A 24,116-nucleotide genomic window follows, 5' to 3' on the forward strand; every position below is an offset into this window, starting at 1 on the left:
GGAGGAGCTGGGTGCCCAGCTGAGGATTTCATGTGTACTGTAGATCAGATTATATCAAGTCAAACTATTTGTAAGTAAGTTGAATTGAGAAGTCAGTTTAAAAGAAGACTCTTGGTAACCTGCAATGTAACTGTGTTACTTTGTCTGCATATCCAGAGAACTCAGGCTTAACCCTTCCTATCACCAATTATTGCAATTTGCATGGTATCTTGGTTAATTCGTCTTTATGCGATGAGTTGTGGTATGAGTTTGAAATCTTTAAAAAAAAAAAAAAAATCTTTAGTGAATGAGCTGTTGATGCCTTAGGGTTCAGGCCACAGCCCATGAAAGCACAGCGATTTTGTAAAGCTCGTGATCGTGGTCCCTTAGGGTTCAGTTTGGGCAATGAACTAAATTCTTCCTTGTGCAACCTCTCACCAAGTGAGTTGTCTGCATTATTTGAAGAACTTGACTCAGTTTTGCTCTTCCTTTAATTAGAGAGAGCTACCAAAACTAGCTTTTAAGAAAGCAGAACACTTGACCTCGTGAAGGGTTAATTTTACAGTTTAATCTGGAGGCTGCAGTTTGCTCAAATACTCAATGAGCAGAGCTAAAGAGAGAAGTCAAACAGTGCTGCTTAATTTAACATCCATAGTCTGTACTGTGCATCCAATAACAAATATGTGGCAGACAGTTCATTTTAGCTCACATAGACGTATTTTAGTAAATGTCGAAATATTTAGGATGCCTACAAAGAATCTAAATATGTGGCTTGTAAGCTAACCAGGTAACACACTTGTCTGTAACACGTGTGTGGATAAATGTGACTAAGAGCCAACTTCTTTTGAGGGTGCTCAATGAAAATATATTGTGTGTTTGAATGCTGACTAATGAGGTAAATTCCACCTTCCATCTGGCTAGAACTTAGAGAAATTTCTCCTTCTGCTCCTTGAAAAACAAGAGTGGGTTTCACAGGATTTTAAATCGGTAGATGTCATGATCTCTTTGACACTCTCCAGCAGGCTGCTGGAATCTTGTTACGAAGCCACAATGTGTGTTACTCGCTAACTTTTTATTCAGTCTTGAAGCCCATCTTGGCCAAAATCTTTGCTTTCAGATTATAAATTTTCCTGGCCAGGGAATGTCTTATTACAAATCTGTGTAGCCCCTAGCACAGTGGGGGCCCTGGTCCTTGTTCGGTGCCCCCGTGTGCTATTGCAGCATAAAGTACAGCCATCTTGCTGTTACTCTGCTAACCCTGGCCTAATCTGTCTAATGCATAGTGCTGCACAAGACACACCAGGACTGCAAATATGGCACAGAGTGGTTCTACATTTGTAGAGCGAATAGGACTAAAAATAGTAAACATTCCTATGTCCTGAACCTGTGGAGACTTAGGCGTGTGCTTCAGTTATGCATGTGAGTGATCTCCTTGAAGTTGCTGGACTCCTTTTTTTAAAGGTTTTGCAGGATCGGGGCCTTAAACAGTGAACAAGGCTGTCTTTGAGAACACAGTTGAATAAGATGATGCCACCTATCGGTCTGCTTGGGCCTAACTTTAAGGCCTGGTGTGGACACAAACCCACCCTACCCAAGCCCTGGAGGGTCGAGCTGTTTTCTGACCTGACGCTGAGTCAGCACTGCCACCTTGTGCCCGTGGGTTTGGTGTGGCAGCGGCTGTGTGCCCGTTCCTGCCGGCCCCTGTGCTCTGTGGAGCGAGAGGTGCTGCGACTGCTCGGCACACTCACTCCGCAGCGCAGTGAGATGGTGGGGGCTGGCAGCAGCAGGGCACGCAGATGACACTGTGTGGACTCCATGAGCAGGAGGAGGGGCGCTGACCTGAGCCTGAGAGGGTCTGTTTGTTTTCCCAGTTCACCGGCTCCCAGACCTAACACTTGTAGTCAGGTCCCAGCATGTTCAGGTCGGGTTCCAGAGCTCTAACGCCATAATTACAGATGTATGCACCCAGGCTACTGGAATCCTTTGTGTACCTGTGCTTAAAAATCCTTTGGGTTATGTCCCTTCTCGTCCTCTTTGTCTAGAACCTAAATTATGGACCCTTCAGCATGAGTTTCATTGACAAGTCTTTATCCTCAGTGGATCTGGGATCTGTATTTTGGCCTGTGCTTCCTTGGTGCTCTCCTTCCTAGGAGAGAGATGCCTTGATCATTACCTGTTTGGTTCACTCCCTCTGGGACACCTGGCATTGGCCACTGTCAGCTGACAGGATACTGGACTGGATGGACCTTTGGTCTGACTCAGTGTGGTCGTTCTTGTGTTCTTATGGTTACCTTAGCTGAGCTCATGAAATACACTGTCTTTGCATGTGGTTTTCACTCTTTTTTATGATGATTTCTTTTGGGAAACGGAGCAGGGCAACCAATAACTAAACACAAGGCACATGGGAAGTCAAGACTCTTCTGCAAAGCAACATGAGTTGAATCAAGTCCTCCCTTCTAGTTGCTTTGTTACAGAATGTGGCTGGCACCATGATCTTTATCCCCATGAAAATATCCATCTGTCGTGTGATGTGACTGTGTTCGAACTTGTCTTTATAGAATCTCTTCAATGCAAATATTCCTGTTGCTTGTTTGCATCGTGCTTTGGACTACTACATATCTTTTCCATTAAAATTGTGAATCCTTTCCCTCTGGGCAGCATCTTAGACTCATAGAATATCAGGGCTGGAAGGGACCTCAGGAGGTCATCTAGTCCAATCCCCTTCTCAAAGCAGGACCAATCCTCAGACAGATTTTTACCCCAGTTCCCTAAATGGCCCCCTTAAGGATTGAACTCACAACCCTGAGTTTAGCAGGCCAGTGCTCAAACCATTGAGCTACCCCTCTCCCCTCTTGAGAGCTTTCATTTTAAAAGAGGCACTCTAAGGAGTTGTAAACATGCTAAGACGTAGCTTCCCAGAGCTCTAGCAAACAAGTAGCGTGTGCTGCTGAAGATATTCAGGGCAGTTTCTTCTCAAAGTGAGCGCATGGGTCATGCATAGCTTCCTGACGAACACATTGGTCATGCGTGATTGCAGACAAACCTCCTCTGTGTCTCACTTTACATTAGTGTTGCTGCAGTGACCAAGGGATTTTTGGAAGTGTTTTATGGCCATGATGTGGAAAAAATAGCACAATAAGAATGCTTGTTCGGTGCTTTTCATAAAAAGAACATCTAGGTCTAATTGAGAGAACCTCACAACCCCTCTCTCCAACAGGCCAGCTGGTGTGCCTCACCTTCCCCATGTGCAGAACAAAGGCAAAGGTGAAATAATTTGCCTGAAGGGGAACAGTGAGCATGGCAGTGCTGGGACTGGGATCCCTCTGCAATGGAGACTAACAAAATGGGACAACTTGATCTCCTCATGTTGGAGCAGTCATACCCCTAGGAAAGCTCTGACCCACTTGTGAAGAAGTCTGGTGTAACTTGCTGCCTCAGATAAAAGCTGCTTGCTTAGAATTTTTAAATGTAACCTTGAATCTCTTTCGTTGTGGAGAAAATGTAAAACTCGAAGTATAAGAGCTGAGATGCTGACAGAAAGTTAGGAATTGAAGTGACGATTTGTTTCGTATTCCAGGTCTTTATCTGCGATATCACTGTGTGTCTGTAGCAAAGGTTTGGGCTACCCTTCCCTTCATGAAACAGATGGAGAGCGTATATGAAAGTGAGGAAAAAACCTTCTGTATTAAATGAGCTGCCGTGCACACATGCTTGAAACTAGTGCGAATAAATGAAATTCTGGAGACACTTATGTATTTATATTTATGCGCTTAAATCATTGGCATTGTCAGAATAGTCTCTATGGCAGATATGATGCACTGGATCTATCACTTTCCTAAAATAGCACCCGGCTGCTCAGGCCAGACTTCCTGAAGGTATTGCTGGGACAATTTTGTTTCCATTTTCCATGCATAGGTCTTTAATTTCAATGTGCCTTGTCCAATGTGATCTAGAAGCTCAGGCTGATTGGCAACTTGGATGCTTCACAGCAAACGATAGAATAAAACAGTCTAGTATCTGATTCTTAGCTCCTGGAAATTATGCATGTTTTGATCTCGTCCCGAGAGCTGGGATGTTAAAGTGGCCATAGCAGAAATACATTCTAGAGGAGAGATGCAATAGACTATTTTAAAGACTCCCTAGCAACAGTAATACGATTTACTACTGAAATCCTTTGTGGGAAGAAGTAGAACAGAAAAAAATTAATAGGAAGATGTCAATGACACACATGCCAGATGGCAACAAAGACACAAATAAATACAAGGAATAAATCTAGAAATCTCCTTTTGACCTGTTTTTTCTCTTTTGGTTCTTAGAACAGTTGAAATGCTGTGGTGCCTCTTCTGGGAATTTGTCCTCTAGAACAGTCAGTACCAGTTGGCGTCTCAATATGTAACGTTAGCAAGCATAATGACTGTTACTTTTTTCCCCTCTTACTAAAATATTAAGGAATAAAGATGCAATTATTATGTATTTCCACTGAAGTCAAATAGATGCTCTTGGAGCATGGATCTGTTACACTGTCAATGGCGCCAAAGATGAACACTAAGCAGAAGCTGGCTGGTTTGTGGTGGTTTGAGATGGGTTTACCAGTTGGAGGTGGCCTCTACTGCAGATCATGTTGCGTACTCCAGTGTAAGCTGGTAACAAGACCCAAATGTTCCTTTCTACTCTCACTTAACCACTGCTTTTGGTTTTCTTTGTTTTTGTATTAAAATTTAGGAGCCACAACTCTTCTGCCTAGTAAGCACGACTGGTATGGGTAATGGTGTGAAGGAAGGTCAAGTGGGTTTAAAACAGAATGGCGTGGAGCCAATTGTACCCACCCACGTTCTATCTGAGGTAAGAGTGGGGAGGGGTGTGTGGGTGATGGATTTGCAGGGGGAGGAGGGGAGGTTTGGTTTGGCTGGCTGCTACTCCAGAAAGGAAAAGCAAACGACATCTGATTTTGGGAGCCCTGAAGCAGCTGCAGTGCTTACAAGTATTATGTCGTACAACAGTGGCTTTCATTGAAGATTTCAAAGCACTTTACAAACATCAATGAAATGCCTCCAGTCTCCTGCCTACCCTTTGGGAGGTAGGTAGATATCCCCCTGAGTCACAGAGAACTTGTTCCTTGTCCAAGGTTGTGTATTTGGTTGCAGAGCTGGGAATAGAAGCCACAAGTCTTGATTTCCTGCCTTTGCTCTAATAACCAGCATCTCCTCTGCCTGCCTTAGGTCAGAGTGTTTGCTGTGTTGTATCAGTAGTTATGAAACTGCTGTTGTAAAAATAGGAAAAGTATTTCAAGTATTGAATAGGAAGTAATAGAAATGGAACCGGTGGATTTTAAATTCCATGTGACGGTCAAACCATCTGTCCCCAATGTCCTTTTTACAAATGCAGTGTCTGTTAAGCCTGATGTACCTAAGGGGCAAAGTGAAATTCATGAGAACCTGTCTTTCCTTTATAATAATCTAGGGAAGAGAGGAGCAAACTCTGGTATGTATGAGTTTGTCCCTGGCTGGCATCAGGAGATGATTGGGAAGCAAGTGTGTGTCTGTAGTAGGTTTTTAAATGCAGTTCTAAGGAACTGGCAGAAAAGGAACAAAAGTAACTCTGAGAATGAGCCAGTGCGGGGAGTAGCTGCCTGCTCCCAACCTTCCTGGCTTTGTACCTGCGTAGGTTGTGGTTAGTGAGACTCCACAGCATCATTGTAGAACAAGCCACACAAATTTTGCCAACTCCAACTCTTACTTATCCGGGACTCTAGCAGGCTAAGGTTGGAAACGCTTCCTGAATTTTCCAGCAAGGTTCTCCTGATACTCTTCCATACAACTTGGCACTATGCTGAACTGTTCAAATAGGATTGGGAATGTTTTTTTTCCGGCTGCTCACTCGCTCCCTCATCCCCTCCAAAGGCTCAGGGTAAACCAGCCCAACACATTCTCCTGCCTTGGCTGGGATGTAGCTCAGTCTGGAGTCAATTTAAGATTGCTGTGGGTGGAGAAGGGAGGGGGAGGGAGCCCGAGGGGGGCATTGTTAGCTATCTGGGCGCTAAGGCAGCACCTGGGAATCCTACCTATGGCAGCATATGCTGCTGCCTTTGATACTGGGCTGAGCCCTTGCAGAAGTCTCATGGCAGACTGTTGTAAAGAACCCTGCAGACGTTAACCAGGGCTGCGTGTGGCTGATACGGGACTTGCATAAAGAAGTAATTACAGCTTGTTTTCCCCTTAATTTATTTGTCCAGAACTTGGGCAGAAGTTGAGCTCACCTCTTGCCTGTGTCTGGGGTCGGGTGGGCAGAGGTCAGAAGCTGACTACAGTTTGAGCAGTATTTTTTGATAACGAACCTTTTTAAAGATTTTTAGTTGAGGGGAACAGAGTCAACGTTACCAAGGAGTTCAATGAAAATTGGGCAAATCCATCTAGAAAAGAGCTCTTACTATACAATACATGCCATACAAACCTAAAACGTGTCTTTAAAAGCTAACATGGACAAGACTCATCTCTGCTTTCCTGACAGTTCATTGCCTTCGGTGTTTAACACTTTTGCTTGCTTTCTGCGCACGTAATATGAAAAGCAAACTGCACTCGAAATCTGAACCATGACAGGCACGTAAGAAACCAAGCTACTTCCTTTGCAGTGATCTCGCAGGAGAAACTTGTCTTGCCTTACGCTTCTGTGATGTTGGGGCCAGTTTGGAATAACGCTGTGGTGTCCCTGGAAGTGCAGGTCGAAAATAAAACAAGAAACTTGCTTTCAATACTTTGGCTTAAATCAGGAGGGGGCAGTGCCTTTCACAGTAATCTTAACAGGGAAGGGACAGGCCACCTTATGGGTAAGAGGTCACTGACTTTGGAACTTCGTACCCTGCTAGTTAGTTTTAATCTTTGTTCTTCAGGGGGGTCCAGATGACTTTCTGCTGTGGCGTAACTGGCATTTTGGGGATTGTATTGGAGTTCCTGAAGCCCTGACATTGGTTTCCTTTTGTCCAAGTCTCTGTGAATAAAAGATTTCGCTAAAGAAAGTGAGCAGCACAGAACTGCCAGTTGCTGTTTCCCACATGTTGAAATGCTATTTAAGCAAACGTTCTCCCAAGAGCCCTGACAGCTGTACGAATGTCCCCATTGTGCCTCGCTTTTAGCCATAGACCATCTAGCCTCGCACAGCTTTCACCTGGGTTTATATGTGCTTTGAATCCAAGCTGCCTTATCTGGTGGGTACATAGATTAGAGCCAGGACTTCACTTTACTCATCTGCTTTGCAGGGTGGTGCAGATTGTAACCTGGGTGCCCATAGCCTGAAGGGGTTAGGGAGGGCAGGCAAATTCTCCTATAATGCACTGGGAAACAATTTGTAGAGCAGCTTAATGCAGCACTGAGAATCTTGAGACAGGCTGTAGGATTTTCTGGGGCTCACCGGGGTTAGTGCAGCACCAGCAGGGATGCAGCTATGCAGGTATGACTCGAGTGCTGCTTAGCAGCAGGGTCAGTTGCACCCAGTGTGGCTGACTCTGGTTCCCATATCTCAGTGCTCAGACCTCTGCAGTGCAGGCATATGCTTAGATTAGACCCTATGTACAGGAAGGTTGGTTTGCATCCCAGTCACTAACTCTGTCCCTTCGTTGAGCAATGTAATATGTTCTGTGTTGTTTGTTGGTTTTTCCCTAGGGGAGCCCGGAGAAGAGGAAAGTGATCCACTCCCTGATGTCTGGTGCATTGGCAGGTGCTGTTGCAAAAACAGCAGTAGCTCCGCTGGATAGGACGAAAATCATATTTCAAGGTGAATACTGTGAGCCCTTGAGAAAGCAGCCAGCTTCTAAAAGAACAGAGTGCCTGTTATCCCCTGTCAGCAGTACAGCTGATCTGTCCTCTGACGTTTTGCTCTTCCTAAACCTGCAGAAAACCCTGTGCGGCTTTGACAGGAGCACGAGACCTTTGTTTCCTGCTTGGGATACAAGTCCTGATCCCGAGAGGTGACAATCAGCCACAAATCTCAGTTAGGATTAAGCCCATATGTCTGGATCCTATTCCTGTTGTCATAGGGATTTTGCCATTTATTTCTGTGGTGTAGGACTGAGCCCACTGTTTCTCAGTGGAAGATGAGCTTGTGGGTGTGGGTCTGGCATGTTCTTATCATCTGTGGGTGTGAGAGAGGTTCTCGAAACATGTAGCAGCCATGCATTGTAAGGTGTTGTGGTTAAAACTGAAGGGGGGTGTGATGGATTGGGTTTCCATGTCTGGGCTTTGGGAGACTGTTCAGGTTGGAGACATACATTGAAAAGTACAAAGATGCTATTGGGCTCCATAACCTCAGGGAATATGGGAAGGAAGGAATGGGGACGTGGTGACAATTAAAAGGAAGTAAATAAACACCTGGGGTTTCCTGTTAAAGGATGGGTAAGTAGAATGTGTTTAATCAAACTTACATTGTTTCTACTGAAAAATTAACTTGATCTAAAATTATTGTGGTTGCAAGTTAAATCAATTGTACAGACTGCTTCAAGAGTCAGTGAAGTAGAGTCCAAAATATCTGGCTCTATACTACAAATCCCTTTCACATCCTGTATGTTGAATGTGCACAACTGAAAACCCAAGTTCAGCTGCTTTGACTAGAAAATCCTCATGCATTTGATCAGAACTGGGAGCATTTTTATCATCTGTCAGATTGCAGCTATAGGCTGCTAAATCCCTGTTTCAGTGCAAGAGCTACCCAGGAATATTAAATATTACGTGTGTGTGCACGTGCAGTAGACTTTTAGAGAGGCCACAGATTTAAATCTGGTTTGCATCTCAGATTAAATAAGTTTGTTAGATTTAATCTAATCCTTAGATCCGATTTCATTTTGAGGCGATTTTGACTTGATCATCAATATGTGCTTAGCAGAGGCCCCTACCTGGAATAGCAGGGGGCTGCAGGCCAGGCCTGAAGTGCGTCAGCAGAGCTCATGTAGGTAGGTATGGGAGAGCTCGGATAGCCAGAGTGACTCTAGGTTGGGCTGGAGGTGCACTGGCAGGGTTGTGTGTAGCTTAGCACCTGCCTGCACTGTCTACCTCATTGAGGGGAGCCCTTCACTGCACCTGTTTGTCTTTCAATAAGATCCAAATTCAGAGCTGAAGGGTGTAATGGGAGCCGGAGAACAGGGGTGAGTTAGCAGCTATCTGTACAAATCAGCATTAATTTGTGTACAGGCCTATGTTTTATAAAAAGCCAAGGACTCTGTCCAGTTAATCTCTCTGCAGAGGAGGCAAATGATATGATTAGAAACTATCACTTCTGGCTAATCTCTTGATCTCCAGCAGAGTTTCCTTCTCTCTCACTGGGGGTTTTAGCTGGCAGCTGCTTTCCTATTCAGGCAGCTGGAAGCAGCCTTGGGCCATCTGAGCTACAAAAGTTACCTTGTGTGGCAGCCTGCTGTTGAGAGGGCAGAAATGCTGGTTCCACTGCAGTGGACATTTGCAATAAACAGTTTCAAGTTTCCAGACAGCAATCAGCAGATGAAGGTTTCTTCCTCAGCAAGCATCCAGCGCCTGCTAGTTACTGTGTGGCTGCTCACAGATCTTGTGGCACATAAGCCGGTCTCTCAGGTTAAGAGTCGAGCATATTTTAGCAGATCCCTTCCACGCACAAGTTACAAACGGAGGCCACTATTCTGCGAAGAGCAGGACTTCAACGGGACTCCATGCAGGAGGGAGGACCCCTGCCTGGAGCTCATTGCAAGACTGGGCGTAATTTCTTTTCATGCAGCTGTTCAAAGTTTTGACCACATTCCTTTAACTGTGTGACATGCAAGGTATTTGGAGATGAAATGCTCTGGTGTTTAAATGCTCTGTTCCAATAACACTCCTATTGCAGATATAAAACCGGCTACAACAAGACACACAACAAAACCTTGTTTCTTTAGCAATCCGGCACTTTCAGCAGTTGCTTTCCAGTTCCTGACAGATTTGTAATCCTCTCAAGGCCATGCAACGGTCACATGCAAACAAGTTTTCACTGTGTTGCTCCTTTATGCAACTTATGGCTTTGAAGAAATAAAAAAGGCTGGATAACAGCTTGCAGCTACTGTGGTGCCAGGTTCATCCCCGGAGTTTTTACTCACTACATTGCATGGCCATCGGACTCTGTCTAGTTCAATGTGCAGCAAGGCTTCACCCTAATGTTCTTCTCTTTTTTCTCCTTTTTAGTGTCGGCAAAAAGATTTTCTGCCAAGGTGAGGTGCTGTCTGTCTCCTGTTGACCTAAAGGGTTTGATTAATGGCACTAATAGTAAAAAGTGCCCTCTGTTGTATTTAACTGCCTGGCTTGAATTTTATTAGCAGTGTTTATAGTGAACTAGCAGAGAGGAAAAGGTTTGTAACGGTGTAACAGATAGCCTTGCCCCAAGGAGCACTGTCGTCTTCATACCTCCTCGCCAAGTGTCAGCCTTATACTTGTTCTGGGCCTAGAGATGCTACTGCGCTATGGATAATCAGTTCTGTATCCGCCGGCACCCTGGGCTCCACCTTGCTGGGCACAATGCGATATTGTGTATATCCCCCACCCAATGTTATCACTCAGACAGCAGTGGAATTGTTTAAAAGATTATTGCACAGTTGAGTTTGGACAGGCACCCCTCCCTGTGGTTAGTAGAGTGCTTTATGATGTATGTGCCAGGTTGATGCTACAGATAGTCTGTGCTAATATTTATAATCCCCCAAACCTATTGATTTGGGTTGAAGAGTGGTCTGGGCAGACATCGCTCCAGCGCTGGAAGAAGAAACTAAAAGGCATGTTTGTCTTTAAACAGCTCTGAGCCCTTCGATTCTTCACAGCTTTGCTTGTGTCCGATTCTCTTTGAAAAGACGCTTTTCGTGTCAGAGGGACATTGATGCTCTAGTTCTGTGCATCCAGGGCGCAGCCCAAAGGAGTGACTGTCTTCCCACCTCGTTGTGGTGGGGGGCCAAGGGAAGCCATCTTGCTTCCTTCCGCTGGAGACGTTCTGGCTGCATCCTAGGTGAAGAGTGGAAAGCGTCTCCTCCTCCTCCTCTCACCTCCGACCCCGTTCTTGTTTTCTGTTGCATGCAGGAAGCCTATAGGCTGATCTACCGCACCTACCTCACTGAGGGCTTCTTGAGCCTGTGGCGCGGGAACTCGGCCACGATGGTCCGGGTGATCCCTTACGCTGCCATCCAGTTCTGTGCGCACGAAGAGTACAAGCAGCTCCTGGGAAGCTACTACGGCTTTCATGGAAAGTAAGATGCTGCTGGTGTTGAGCCTTGTCCTGGGAGCAGAGTCTGACTGTTGGGGTGGGAGGGGTTGTGTGGACTGGAGGCTTGTGGGAATTAGGTTTGTTATGTAGGTGATGGGGCCTCTAGGCTGTGGGAACCTATCACTGATTAGCAGAGAGTGTTGCTACTTGGCTTGAACGCTGTCCTGGTGGAGAGCCGTGGGGCAGGAGCTAAGCAGTGTGGGGTGTCTCTGCTGCCTAGAGTCTGGATTGTGTCCCAGGCAGATTCCCTCTGGTTGATAAGATCCTGCCTTCTAGAGGGGTGAGCAGGGAGTGGCCCAGAGAGCTTTGGGGGTTAGCACTTGGTGCTGCCAGGTGGGCAGTACGAACTGTCTTTCTGCTGCCAAGAGAAGCAATGGGACGCAGCCTCCCCACAACACTGAAAACCAAACACCCTGCGCTTTAGTGCATGGCTGCTTGCTCCCTTCTCTGTGCTGTAGGGCAGATGGTGTCTGAAAGACCTGAATCAGGCTTGCTGCAGCCCCCAGCCTGTCATCAGCATCAGCCTCCCCCCTACCCCACAGTATAACTAGCTGCTGGGAAGCCAGCTCAGTGTGGTGGGGGGAGGAAGCCGAAGAAAAATCGCCATCTTTATTCCGTGCAAGTGTGATCTGTTTGTTTTTGTCTCCCTCTCGACTTTAGAACATTGACTCCTTTACCCAGATTCATTGCTGGTTCACTGGCAGGTACGACAGCTGCCATGTTAACCTACCCGCTGGATCTGGTGCGAGCTCGAATGGCCGTCACGCCGAAGGAGATGTAAGTGGCTAATGGGAATGGCTGTAAGTGCCTGGGATGCAGATGGATGGTTTTGAAGGTCACATGGTTTTTAATTCAACTTTCTGGCTCACGCCTTGCTCTAAGCTTTTGTTGTGACTCTGGGTTCGGTGTGACAGCCTTGGGAATCGGCAAGTCTGATGTATGCAAGAGACCTGGGGGCTGCACTTGGTCCGGTGGCCTTTCTTCTCCAGAAGGAGATTAATAGGTTCCAAGGCCATCTAGTCTGACCTCCTATGTAACACAGGCCAGAGACTTCCCCCCAAAGTCAGTATTCAAACAGTGATCAGCTCACAAGTGAGAGGGACCTCGTGTGCTGGCTTGTGCACAGAGTAGTGTCAAACTGGCCTCCTTCAGGAGAGGCCCAACCTGACGACCTCTGCTAGGTCAACAGGTCATGAACAAATGACCACAATAAAGCTAGTGGAAAGAGCTGGCTCTTAAGCACGTCCCTTCTGAGCTCCTCTGTCCTTCGCTCAGAACTGAATGTTGGTGGACTTCTCCAGCTGAGCAAGCAGGTTAACTGTAGGTCCCCCAGAGAGGCAGGTTGGAAGCATTACCAATGGCCTTCCTGCACAGGCAGTAATGACGCGGGTCTGTGTTTCGACAGGTACAGCAACATCCTCCATGTCTTCATCCGAATCTCCCGGGAAGAGGGGCTGAAGACCTTGTACAGGGGCTTTGCGCCCACTATCCTTGGAGTGATTCCGTATGCTGGACTTAGCTTTTTCACCTACGAGTCGCTGAAGAAACTGCATGCAGGTAAAGCGCACTCTGCGTCGGACTGCTGACACCCTGGTGACGGGAGCTCAGGCTGGCAGCATCTCAGAGCTTTAGCACTTGGTCATAAAGGGCTTAAAGCTGCCTCCCTGGTTCTGCACTCAAGGCCGTCTCCTCTCTCCTGCACTCAAGGCCGTCTCCTCTCTCCTCACCTCTGTCGGACTGGGAAGCAGCAGGATGTGGTACATCATCCTCATTTTATAGCTGAATAAACTGACACTCAAGGCCTTGTGTAGGGTCACACTGAGTCAGCTAGTGGAAAAGAATCCAGGATTCCTGATGCCCTCTCTGCTGTATTGACCATTAGACTGTGTAACTTTGTAGTCATGCAGTTACTCCAGGAAGCTATTTATACACTGCCTCTTCCTCTCTCTTTCCCAGATCACAGTGGGAGAGCCCAGCCATACCCCCTGGAACGTCTTGCATTTGGTGCCTGTGCGGGCTTGATCGGCCAGTCAGCCTCCTACCCTCTGGATGTGGTGCGTCGGCGAATGCAGACGGCGGGGGTCACGGGACACGTGTACGGTTCCATCCTGCCCACCATGCAAGAGATTATAAGAGAAGAGGGACTAATCCGAGGCTTGTACAAAGGACTCAGCATGAACTGGGTCAAAGGTCCAATTGCCGTGGGAATCAGTTTCACGACCTTTGACCTTACCCAGATCCTTCTCCGTAAATTACAGTTCAGCACTAATATTGAACGGTAGTGGCGTCCTTTCCAAGTGAACAGGGGAGAAGTACAGTGGAAGTATGTGTGTCTAACAAACCCTAGCATTGTCCCATTCTGTTAGTGCCGCCCCCACTGCTGAGACTTTACTTTCGGTTTTTCTTTTTTTTAACAAGCCTCCGAGTTATCGCCAAACCCAGACATGCAAGTGACCTTCACTAAAATGGGATTCTCCCCATGGTTCTCGGTGACAGCGGAGCTGCCTTCTCTAGAGTAGCTGCCTCCTTGTGTTTAACTCTTTGATACACACTAAGCTATTGCTGCCTTCTCTCCTGGGCTCAGTGGGTTGATGAGGTGGTGTGGATTATAGAAGAGGGGCTGCCGGGCTGCTGGATGGAGCTGGAAATCTGGGAGGTGAAAGGAGTCCCTGCCAGGCAGTTCTTAGTAACTGCACGATGGTAAGCACCCTGGCAAGCAGCATTTCAGTGTGAGTCTGCAATGAACTGCACGTGTGAGTTGAGAGGGTTAATCGCCTTTGAAATGAAACATCCAGTATTTAAGTTTTTTATTTTAAAACCATTTTTACTCCAAAATTTGGAGGTAAGCTCTGGCAGGAAGTGTGGAAGTGTTCCTCCCTTCCGATATCACTCATTTTGGTTTTACTTTGTGTTCAGCAAAACATCCCACCTCAGCAACGCCCTTCTCTCTAAAATCAACAACGACTGAGAGTTAGGAGATCAGCTTTCAATCTGGAATTCCTGTGCCTGCGGTCTTAAACTGGATTCACTCGAAGCAGTATTGCTTTCAGGCTACTTTAAAAACCTTTCTATCCGGAGTTGTTGTATTTTTAAAAGCAGTATTTTCAGAAGGATTTAGCAGCTTACAGTATTAAGACCTGGAGATTAAGAGGGGGGAGTGTTTTTTAACCAATATCTTTCATTACTGTGGTTGCTGCTTAAACTGCAGTGTGAGAATAAACTCTGCGGGGGGCACACCTATGAATAACCTTTCAAGGTGGCTGTTTTGAATGGGGTCAACCTCCTCTTTATCTAAAGCTGCTGCCCTGCTTTGGAACACCCTTTTGCGCACATGCTCTGTAGAGCATGTCACCTCAGCTGATTTACCTTTGATTCCAGTAGTTTATTCTTAGAATTATGCTGGACCAACTTGGCTCGTAGAAAATAGACCCAGTTTGCCAAGAGTCACATAATTGTCACCCACTGGGGATTGTGCCAGGTGTGCCAGTTCTTCCCAGCTGCAAGTATGAAATGAACCCCAAGGCACCTTTTGAGTGTGACAGGTCAGTGCTGATGATGTTTTGGGAACCAGAACTTTGAGAGACTTGGAAGGGTGAGTGGCTTTATTTTAAACTTGGACCACCAGAGAGGTGGAAGAATTGTCCAGCCTTCTCGAATGACCCCAGTGTCTCCCCGCTCCCAGGCAGTATACTTCTCTGCTGCTTGTGTGGAACAGAGATGGAGCAGAAGGTGTAAATAGGTTGTAGTTAAAACCTGTCCCTTCCTGACAGATGTTCATTATTGTTCAAATCATGTATCGAGTTCATTCGTCAGAATGAAGATAATTGCCACTGGTAAAATTAAACCCCTCTTTTCTTTGGTCTTTGCACTCTTTGGAGCAGAACCTGCCTCTAATGCCAAATATTTTCCTAGTGATTAATGAGAAGCACCTACTCTGGCCCTGGGTTCTTTATCCTCCTGTGGGATTGGCCAGAGAGTCTAGACCCTGGAGTATTGGTGTGCATATTCTTCTGCGCAAAAGTGTAGTGTTGGTATTGTGCTACCAGCCGGCGCACAGATAGGACATAACCTCTGTGAGGTGTCTGACACTTCTGGCTTAAAGGCGATATCCACTGTAAACTCAGTCTGGTCATGTCAGCTAAGTACAAAGTAATTGAATTTTAAAAAGACTTTTAAGAAACTGGAAACTCTCTTGTGACAGATGGTACAAATGAGCCCTAAAAGAACAGTCCTCGCCATTGGTGGGAGGCGAGTCCAGCCAGCATCAGGTGAGCAAAGTTCTTTATGTCGGTGGTAGGCACCTTTGCACGAACTCTGACGCTTTCCTTTCCCCAGTGGAAAAGCTGGTTACTTCTGTCTTTCTCCCCATTATTGGATGGGGCTCTGGGGGAGGGAGTGTCAAGATGGCAGCATGATGACCTGAAGGGAGATCCCAGAGCAGCGGCACTCATGTTAGCATCCAAGGTACATCTACTCACTATCAGGCTCTCCATGTGCAGAGACTTCCTGTGCGGTGGCTGCGCCCTCTCAGAGCATGTGCGCGAGAGAGGGCTCTCTTGTCTGCACTGTGGTCAGGGTTAGACGGCATCCTGCTGGGCGGTGACGTGACCACTGGAGGGAGTCACCCAACACAGCAGATAGCGAATGAGCTGCACCTGCCGTTTGAAGATGGACTCTCATTTAGGGGCCTGATCCTATGTTCTGAACCCCCTCAGCCCACCCCTGCAGTCAGCAGCAGCAGCGTGTGTGCAGTTCCTTGTAGGATTCTGACTCTGGCAAAAGGGACGCATCCATGGGGAAAGCCCCAAACTCGGAAATGGAACCGAGTCCTTCTGAGACATCTCCCCCCACCCCATTGTATTAAATGTGAGCACTACTCTGAAGAGAGACTGGCACCAGAAGTCCTGATGGGCTGCAGCCTTCAGCCACGTTACTCCTGGGGGTGCCCACTAGGATAGGAGTGAGAACAGTGCAAGGGTGGTGAGATCTGCCTGTTTAGAAGCCTGGGCTGTCTGTACCAAAACCTTCAAGGCGAGAAGGGAGACTCGAGGGCAGTGCCAGCGTGAAAGCGCTGGACCCAGAGGAGTGAAGAGGTGTGTTTTGTTGCTGGCACTGCAGCTAATTTTAAAAACCTCTTTTAGCCAAACCTTTTTTCCAACTTTCCCGACTGTGTTTAGTCCAGAAGCAGACCTGATTTCAGTCTAACCATGTTAGCAGTGGTCTTGGGTTTCTTGAACAATAGGGTTCTTAAAATAACTGTGTGTGTGTTGTGTATGTTTTAAATGGCTGGTTCCCCCCGTTTGGATGTACAAGGGGGGAACCCAAAGTGCTTAATTTTAATTTTCTTGCATGAATTAAAACTTGTTCCAAATCTGCTGCCTGAAATGCGGGGCCCTGAAGCTTCTCTAGCGTGCTGGGTAGAAGGGGACGGTGCCACTGTGTGTAATGGAATGACCTTCATTTGGGTCCAGGAATCTCCCGTGAGTCTGTTCTGTATCCCTCAGAAAGGAGACAAGTCCAATGTAAATCTTTTCTTTCTCCCCTCCCGTTTCTGTGGAATTGTTGACCATCTGACCCCAAATTATATGACTCTCTTTAAAACTATACTAGTTAGCAGTCGAACACTATTCATTTGCATTTCCTTCCTTCAGCTCCCCTCTACCATAGTCGAGCACCCTGGATCCACCCCTGGCTGTTTGGGGAAGGCAGGTCTGATGGAGAATATCTAAACTGGCACAAGTGCAGGTTTGATGCTGGTTCCCAGAACAGTCCAGCATCAGAACCCTCCTTGTGGAATGCCGTGGGGAGAGGTTTCATTTCTAATGAGGATTAGATACCAGGGATGAGTGTTCCTTTGGAAAGTCCTTGAGTATCATTTGTTCAGTGTGATTCCTTCCCCTTCCCTGCTGGATGTGAAATGGCAGCTCCTCGCAGGGCCTGGGCCCAGCTTTTTGGCTTTGTGAAGTGGTGGTTGCCTGGGTGGAGAACACTGGGTGGAGCTGGCTCTTTCCAAAGAGTCCTGAGGGTCAGGTAAGGGGCACTAGTGTGGGAAGCTGGGCAGGCTTTCCAGCAGTGGGGCAAGGCAGAACTTATCCATTTGGTGCAGACCCCTTGCTGCAGCTAGGAGTCCTCACCGATCCCTGGACACGTGCTCCAAGCAGTCTTCTCCTGGTTTTCCGGGAACACAGGGCCTGAGAGTGCCAAGACAGGCCAGCAGCAACCAAGGTGGAAGGCAGATGACTCTGGTGGGGAAAGGGGAATGCTGAGGACCCTTGGCACCTGTAAAAGTTCACTATCGGTGGAAGTCATGAGGGTGCTAGTCCCTGCAAAGCAGGCAGTGGAGTGGGAATATCCATTGATACTTTCCTGGTAATTTTTAGAAGCCCAGTCCAGCAGCTGGTCTGAGGAAATGATGGTATGTCTGTAACTTCACCTGACAGCCATCGGCCTGGCAGTGCTTAAGTATTACAGGTCTTGCACTGTGGTTGCTTTAACACAAGCAGCCAGTGCATTTCGGAAGAAACTTTTTTTAACAAGAAGTGCGTGATAAATGGACTTTGCAGGGTAGCACCAATCTGAAAAGTCCGTGACATCCGGCATCGGTGGGTACGGCATTGGTGGCAAAGGGGAAGCGAAATATTGAAGAGGAAAAGTTGCATTGAAAACAGTAAATACCTGAATGTAGTTACTTAGCGCATTAGCCCTAGGATAAGAGTTAGGTTTTGGGCTCAGTCCGTGGCTCAGAGCCAGAAATGGAAATAGCTTTTTCATTGCAATGTCTGTTTCCTCTTACCTGCCCTGTACCCTTTTTAATGCTGCGTTATGCAGGCACTTGTCTGTCTATGCGTAGAGCACAAATGCCTTTTGTAAAGATGTTCTCACTCACTAATGTGTGTCAGACTTGACTGCTTTCCTTGGGTCTGGAGTTCTATTTTAATGCAGTGAAGACACTGTTATATAATGTTTATATATATTTTAAAATGTGTGCCAAGAGAGGAGTATATTTAATAAAAAATTAACTGACTTTCTGGATTCTCTTTGGGTGTGCTCTGTGTTGCACCTCTGTCACCAGGAGGTGCTGGTTGCACTCACAATAGGGATTGCAGGACAAAACGGGGGCTCTCCTCTCTACCCAACAGAACGGGGGCCAGGGTTGAGAGGGTAAGAAAGCAGAAGCTGTAGCCACCAGCATTGGGCCCCTTCAGCACCTGATTTTCAACAGTGCCCAGCACCAGCAAAGCCCTCACACACTGAGCTCTTCTGAATCCAGAGCAGGCTGAGCCTGCTCAAATCTCTTCTCTCTCCTCCTACAGGACTTAGTCGTCTCCCTTCTCCCGTATTGTCCAGCACGACGTGCACTTCAGGTGCTTCCTGTTACACACAGCAGATTCCTGCACCAGACACTGTTCCCTTGCTCATGTTGTCCAACTGGAAGAGCTTCCCTCAGTGGGTTTAGGGCAGCATCTCTGACTTTCTCTGCTCCCAGATCAATAGCCGGTCTCTTCTCCCCCCCTTCCCAATGTCTTTCCCAAATACAAGCTCCTAGCTGGCCTCTGCTGGTGCTGAACATTCTCCTAGAGACCTCCTGCTGTCCTGACCTTGTTAATGGTTAAAGTGGCTGGCAGGCAAGGAAGCACACCCCTAAGTACTCAGGGTATTGAAAGAATATTTGGCTCTGTGTATTCAGAACTTCTCTCCCCGGGGATGGCACGGTGACGCAGCGGGAAGGCCCATTTCTTCCAATGACTTGGGGAGCTATGTGGATGCAGGCATGGCCAGAAGAAGTGCCGCCTGCTGGCCCTCCAGGCTGGGGATGAGCGATAGGCCATAACCTGCCCCTCAAACACCCTCCGTTGAAAACAATTACAGAACCCCAGAGAAGAAGCCAGCATGAGATGGGGCTGGCGGAGCCCTGCTTGTGCCTAAGAGACAGCAGATTCAGAGCCCTGGTGGGCAGGCCTCTTCAGGGGGATGGAGCATCCGGGTATGACAGGGATGCCATGATTCTGGGTAAATGCAACTGCTGTGGTAGCCTGGTAGGTCAACACAGTAAGGATGTGATGAACTCGTGTTGTATCTAATGACCTCTCTGATGGAGGGTAATCCCAGGATACCACACGGTTAGTTTGATAAACCACAATACTCAGTAAGATCTAGTATCAAAAACATGGGAGTCGGGGTGGAGGGAATCCCAGCCTCCCTGTCTTCTCTGGTAAAACTCCCAGAGACTTCAATGGGTCCAGGGTTTCAGCCATGGTGCCAGACTCCTAAAACCCACCCCCAAAGGTTACTAAATTGGGCCCCTTTTTGGCAATTCTTAGCTCAGGTGTCCAGGACTGAATGGGCCCTGGGGTCTGAATGTCCTCTAGCTCTGGGCTGAGCCTGGGCAGCTGTTAGCTGTGCAACTGGTGTTGCTGTTCTGTGTGCATGGAGGACTTTGGTCCATGGGAGCTCTGGGCTGGTGCCTCTCCCTGAAAATACAGCATTGTAAAGGCTTCTTTCAGCTGTTGGTGCCTGGCTAAGCTGCATGGAAAGAAAATTGCTGGTAGGTTTGTTTGGCTGCGGCTATTGGCTCTGTGAAGTCAGAAACATCTCCCTCAATGATGGGGCTCTTATCTGAAAGGACACAGTGAAATCTGTAGGAAAACCTTAAATTTCTTGGATGTGGCTTTTCTCGGCCCAGGTCTTTCTACTTGCTGTTGCTAGGATCCCATTGGGTGCTGTGTGCTGCACCAATGTGGAGTGAAAGAATCTCTGCCCCAATCAGCCTCCAGTCTAGAGAGATGAATGGAAGAAAGGAGGGATCATCTCCTTGAACTAAGGCACAGAGAGACTTTGGCTTGCCCAACAAGGAGTCTCTGCAGAGCTCAGATCTCTTGAGTTCCAGCACAGGACCTTAGCCATAAGCCTGGTCTCTGAGGATATGTCTACGCTGCAACAGAAGAAAAGGGTTGTTAGAACTGGCAAACCCTGGGTTTGTTAACCTAGGACTTGAGTGTCTACACTCATTTGTAACCCCAAGTGAATCTTGGGTCCCAACCTGGGGGTCCAGTGTCTACCCTGCATTATGCAGGCCCGAGTCCACCCACCCATATCCCAGACTTCCTAGCACCCTCCCAAGGTGCAGTGGTCTAAGGTTGATGTGCCTAAGGCAGGAATGACCATAACATGGTCTGTTTTGGAGGGAGGAGCAGCAGCCTTCTCACCAGGCACAGATGAGGAAAAGCCCAAGCTGCTGGGGGCTGCTGCAGGAGTGTGGGAGAGCAGCTGTGCACAGACCAGGAGTTTGAAAAGAAGGGTGCAGTTGAGCATTCTGGCAGAAGAGGGTGCTGCTGGGTCAGTTTTCATTGCTCTGGCTCTTGTGAGGGAGAAGTTCGGGGCCCTAACTGGGAAAGGTGCATAGGCCAGGCCCAGTAAGGCCTCGAGCTGAAGTTTGCAAGGTGCATGCAGGACATGCAAATCCTTAGTGCTGCACTCAGCAGGCAGGACTCACAAGACTTTAGCTTAATTTGCAAGATGCAGCCAATAAGACGGCAACAGATTTCTCACTTATTGGTTTCTTGCATTGTAAGAATCAATTTCTAACTCTCATGGACACTTGCACGGCTCCTATTGCTGTCGCTGAAGTGGGGTGATGCTGGTCTGGCTCTGAGGTCCAGAAAGGCAAGTGACTTGGCCACGGTCACGTAGGAAGTCTGTGGCAAAGTAGGGAAATGGAGAATTGAACCCAGTTCTCTCAGGCTAGCACCCTAATCACTGTACTGTCCCTCCCATCTACTTGGATAACCTCCCTCTACTCTCCCAGGGCTGTGTGGCTGTTTGGATTGGAGCCTGGGGGTTTTGTACAGCACTGAGCACCCTTACACGCTTCCTGAGCAGAGCCAGGTTTGGGCTCTGTGTTCGGCCTCATGCTGCGATTGCTCTTCATTTACGGGCTGCTGATCCCTCACCGTTTGGGGCAGGTGGAATGTGTAATTACAGGCTGCCAGACCCTGGGGACTGCACAGGGGAAGGCTCAGGGACAGCTTAGTTTACTTTCTTTTCTCCTGTATCTTTCCTGTTCCCTTTCTGGGCAGCTGGCTTTAGCCATGGGGCAGCTCTACGTGCAGCAGGGGGTAAAATCAGCCTCAGTTGCTGTTGCCCAAGGCAGTGGAGTGAGTGCCCCTGAGTTTGTTCGGCAAATGTCCCATTTTCTCTCTTGCGAGCTCCCGAGAGGCTCTAAATTAGGGGTCTCAAACACACTTTTGGGGGGGAAGGGTCGGAGTTCTAGCCCCATCTGTCCCTGTGCTGTGATGAAGGGGGAGGCTGAGGGGGCCTTGTGGAGCTGTTACAATAGATCCCAAGGCCAGAAGGGTTGTCCTAGCTATTGCAGCCCAGAGAACCTCCTCCCAGGTTCCTGGACTGGAGCTTGCAGGAGAAACGTCCAATCGTGATATAAAAGCTGTCAGTAATGGAGAATCCACCACGACATTTAGTAAATTGTTCCAATGCCTGGCTTCAACTTCCAGCCAGGGGACAGTGTTTGGCCTTTTCCCTGCTAGATTGAAGAGCGCAGCCTTAAATCTGTGTTCCCTAAGTAGGGACACTTAGTGTGTGTCCCGTCACCCCCTAACTTCCTCTTGGGTGAGCTCCTGGTGTCTGTCACTAGAAGGCAGGGATGGCCAAGCCCTGGTTCGGGAGCGGTATGCAGCTCTTAGAGTTAGTCTGGCTTGCGGAGTCCCCCACCCCCATTCTCCACCTACCAGATTGGTGGGGGACCCCTGCCTTGCAGTGAGTGGGGAGGGTAGGGGCAGCTGCCCAGCAAGGATGGGGATATCAGGGCTTCAACTCCGCGAGGCCTGCCTGGGCTTCAGCAGGAACGAGGCTGAAAGGCCAAACCCCAGCAGAGCAGCCCCATCTCTCGAACTTCTGAAAATCGTCATATGTGGCTGGGTGAGTCAGTACGTTTTTGGCCACCCCTGTTTGAAGGCCTAATTTCAAATCCTTTACCTGTGGTCATGGTTCTTCTCCTGGGGGGAGAATTATGGGACACAGTGGGGGACATCTGTGCTGTGGGGTGGAGTCAGGCGCTGGCCCCTTGGCTCCCTTCACAAGCAATTCCAACACCAAGCAAATAACTGATCCCAATAGATTATCCTCTCGGCTGAGCTCTGGGAACGGGGCCCTGGCATGATGCTCCCCCATTAACAGCTTGTGCATTTTTTTTTTTTTTTACGAATAATTCTGTAGTGGGGGCTGGGGGCGGTTCTTTTTTTGTTGCCCAATTACAGCGCCTGTGAATTCTCTCCCCCCATGTTCCTGGATAGTCTATCAGTCATTGTCCCAGCCCAGGGATCACGTCTGGGCAGATCTCTGGGGAGAAACTGTCTGCGTGTCTGAATGCAGCACAACCCAGGGCCCTAGCAACTGCCTCCCTGGGCACTCGGGCCCCAGCCTTCGAGAAAATCAGACAAATGAGCTCTTGGGGCTGGAAAGGGACAGCAGGTTTTGAACCAGCCTCTGCTGTCCCAGCCCCTCTGGCCTTGCCAGGATTTGAGGTGGCTTAACTGAAGCTTGAGCTGAAAACGTGGCCCTGCCATTCCTTCTCCAGAGCTGGTCCCAGCTGTGGCTCCCTCTGGGCGGGGCTGGGGCCCAGTGAGCTCCTGCTGGGGTTTCTGCAGGCTCTGCCTGTGCTTTCCACCCATGTCTAGCAGGGAGCCCCCATTTCCATTCTCCCCACGGGGGCTGCAGAACGATGCAGATGCTGCTGGGCTGGGGAGCACGTGCTATGGGTGTGGAGGAAGGGGAAAGCCAAATCCAGTGGAGGGATGGGAGGGGGGTGAAGGCCCCTGGGGGCTGGAGGCTCCTAGGGGGGAGGGAGGGGCTACTTCCCCAGGCCAGACCTGCATGGGGGTTCTGGGTGCTTTGGGGCCTGGGATGTGGGTGATGCCTGAGCCAGGGGAGCCAAACCCTCCTTGTGAGGCACCTGCAGTGGGGGATGGAAATGAGCCTTGTCAGCAGCCTCCCTTCCCTGGGGCAGCTGCAGATGGGGGGTCTGTGCAGGGGGCCTGGTAGGCTGCTCAGCTGAAGGCTGTCAGGGACAGGCCTAGGCGGCTGCCATTCAGCTGTGGCAGGGTTTGGGTTTCACAGCCTCGCTGTGCTAGTGTGTGACTGCACCAGCTGCAGGGTAGCGGTGTGTGTGTCTTTGTGTTTGCAGTCCTGCCCCTTTCCTCACCGGTTACAAGCTGCTCCTTTTCCTGGGGGCTCCTTGACTGCAGGGGTGCAGGGAGCTGTGCTTTGGCTGAGGGGACAAGCTCACAGGTGGCCCATGCTCCAGGTGGCTGCGTCACTGTCACCTGGGCCCTGGCCAGGGAAGGGCAGAGGTGGCCCAGCTTACCCTGCTCTCCCCTGATCTGTGCCTAAGGCTGAGGGACTTGCTTACAGCCATCGCTGGGATTTACGGGCATACAACGCTAGCCCCACAGCCGAGACTTAACTTCCTCCTCGCTGCCCCACCAGCCCACGGTGAAGGAATTTCCCCCACCATACTGCAGTCTGCAACTACCAGCCTGCAGGGAACTCAGCTGCCGGGGCCTTGGGGGCCTCTCTGCAGCCAGGTTGCTGCCCCCCGCCCACCTCCGCCTGAGCCTCAGGCCCCAGGAATCAGGAACAGACACTGGTTACATAAGGGGTGAGATGCTGCAAAAAGCTCCCCCACCCCCTCGGAAATGCTTGGCCCGGTTGTTGGCCTGGCTCACTCCTGCCAGGGCAGCTCTAGTCTCCCTCTTGCCCCCGCCTCCACTGGGAGGGCCTGCAGTCCCTGCCCCACCTCCCCCCCACCCCCCACAGGGTGCTGGGGATGAGCTGCTGTTTGGGTCACATTCCTGCCCCATCCTATATTGCTGCAATAGCTTTGAGCCCCA

General features: G+C 48.8%; 1 protein-coding gene across 2 annotated transcripts in view; it reads left to right on the forward strand.

Annotated features, from left to right (window-relative positions):
• The window catches only part of SLC25A42 (solute carrier family 25 member 42), a 30,123-nt gene extending 9,999 nt beyond the window's left edge, over positions 1 to 20,124 (forward strand). Inside the window, exons 2-9 of one of the 2 annotated variants that reach the window (XM_030540375.1) lie at positions 3,557 to 3,643; positions 4,702 to 4,821; positions 7,635 to 7,746; positions 10,152 to 10,177; positions 11,031 to 11,197; positions 11,875 to 11,991; positions 12,620 to 12,771; positions 13,171 to 20,124. In XM_030540375.1, the coding sequence (XP_030396235.1) occupies positions 3,638 to 3,643; positions 4,702 to 4,821; positions 7,635 to 7,746; positions 10,152 to 10,177; positions 11,031 to 11,197; positions 11,875 to 11,991; positions 12,620 to 12,771; positions 13,171 to 13,496 (1,026 nt within the window). In that variant the 5' untranslated portion in view covers positions 3,557 to 3,637 and the 3' untranslated portion in view covers positions 13,497 to 20,124. The remainder of the gene's footprint in view (positions 1 to 3,556; positions 3,644 to 4,701; positions 4,822 to 7,634; positions 7,747 to 10,151; positions 10,178 to 11,030; positions 11,198 to 11,874; positions 11,992 to 12,619; positions 12,772 to 13,170) is intronic. The other variant, XM_030540376.1, reaches the window with a different exon arrangement.
• The last annotated feature ends 3,992 nt before the right edge of the window (positions 20,125 to 24,116 follow it).

Source organism: Gopherus evgoodei, chromosome 22 (assembly GCF_007399415.2).
Source record: "Gopherus evgoodei ecotype Sinaloan lineage chromosome 22, rGopEvg1_v1.p, whole genome shotgun sequence".
NCBI lineage: Eukaryota > Metazoa > Chordata > Testudines > Testudinidae > Gopherus > Gopherus evgoodei.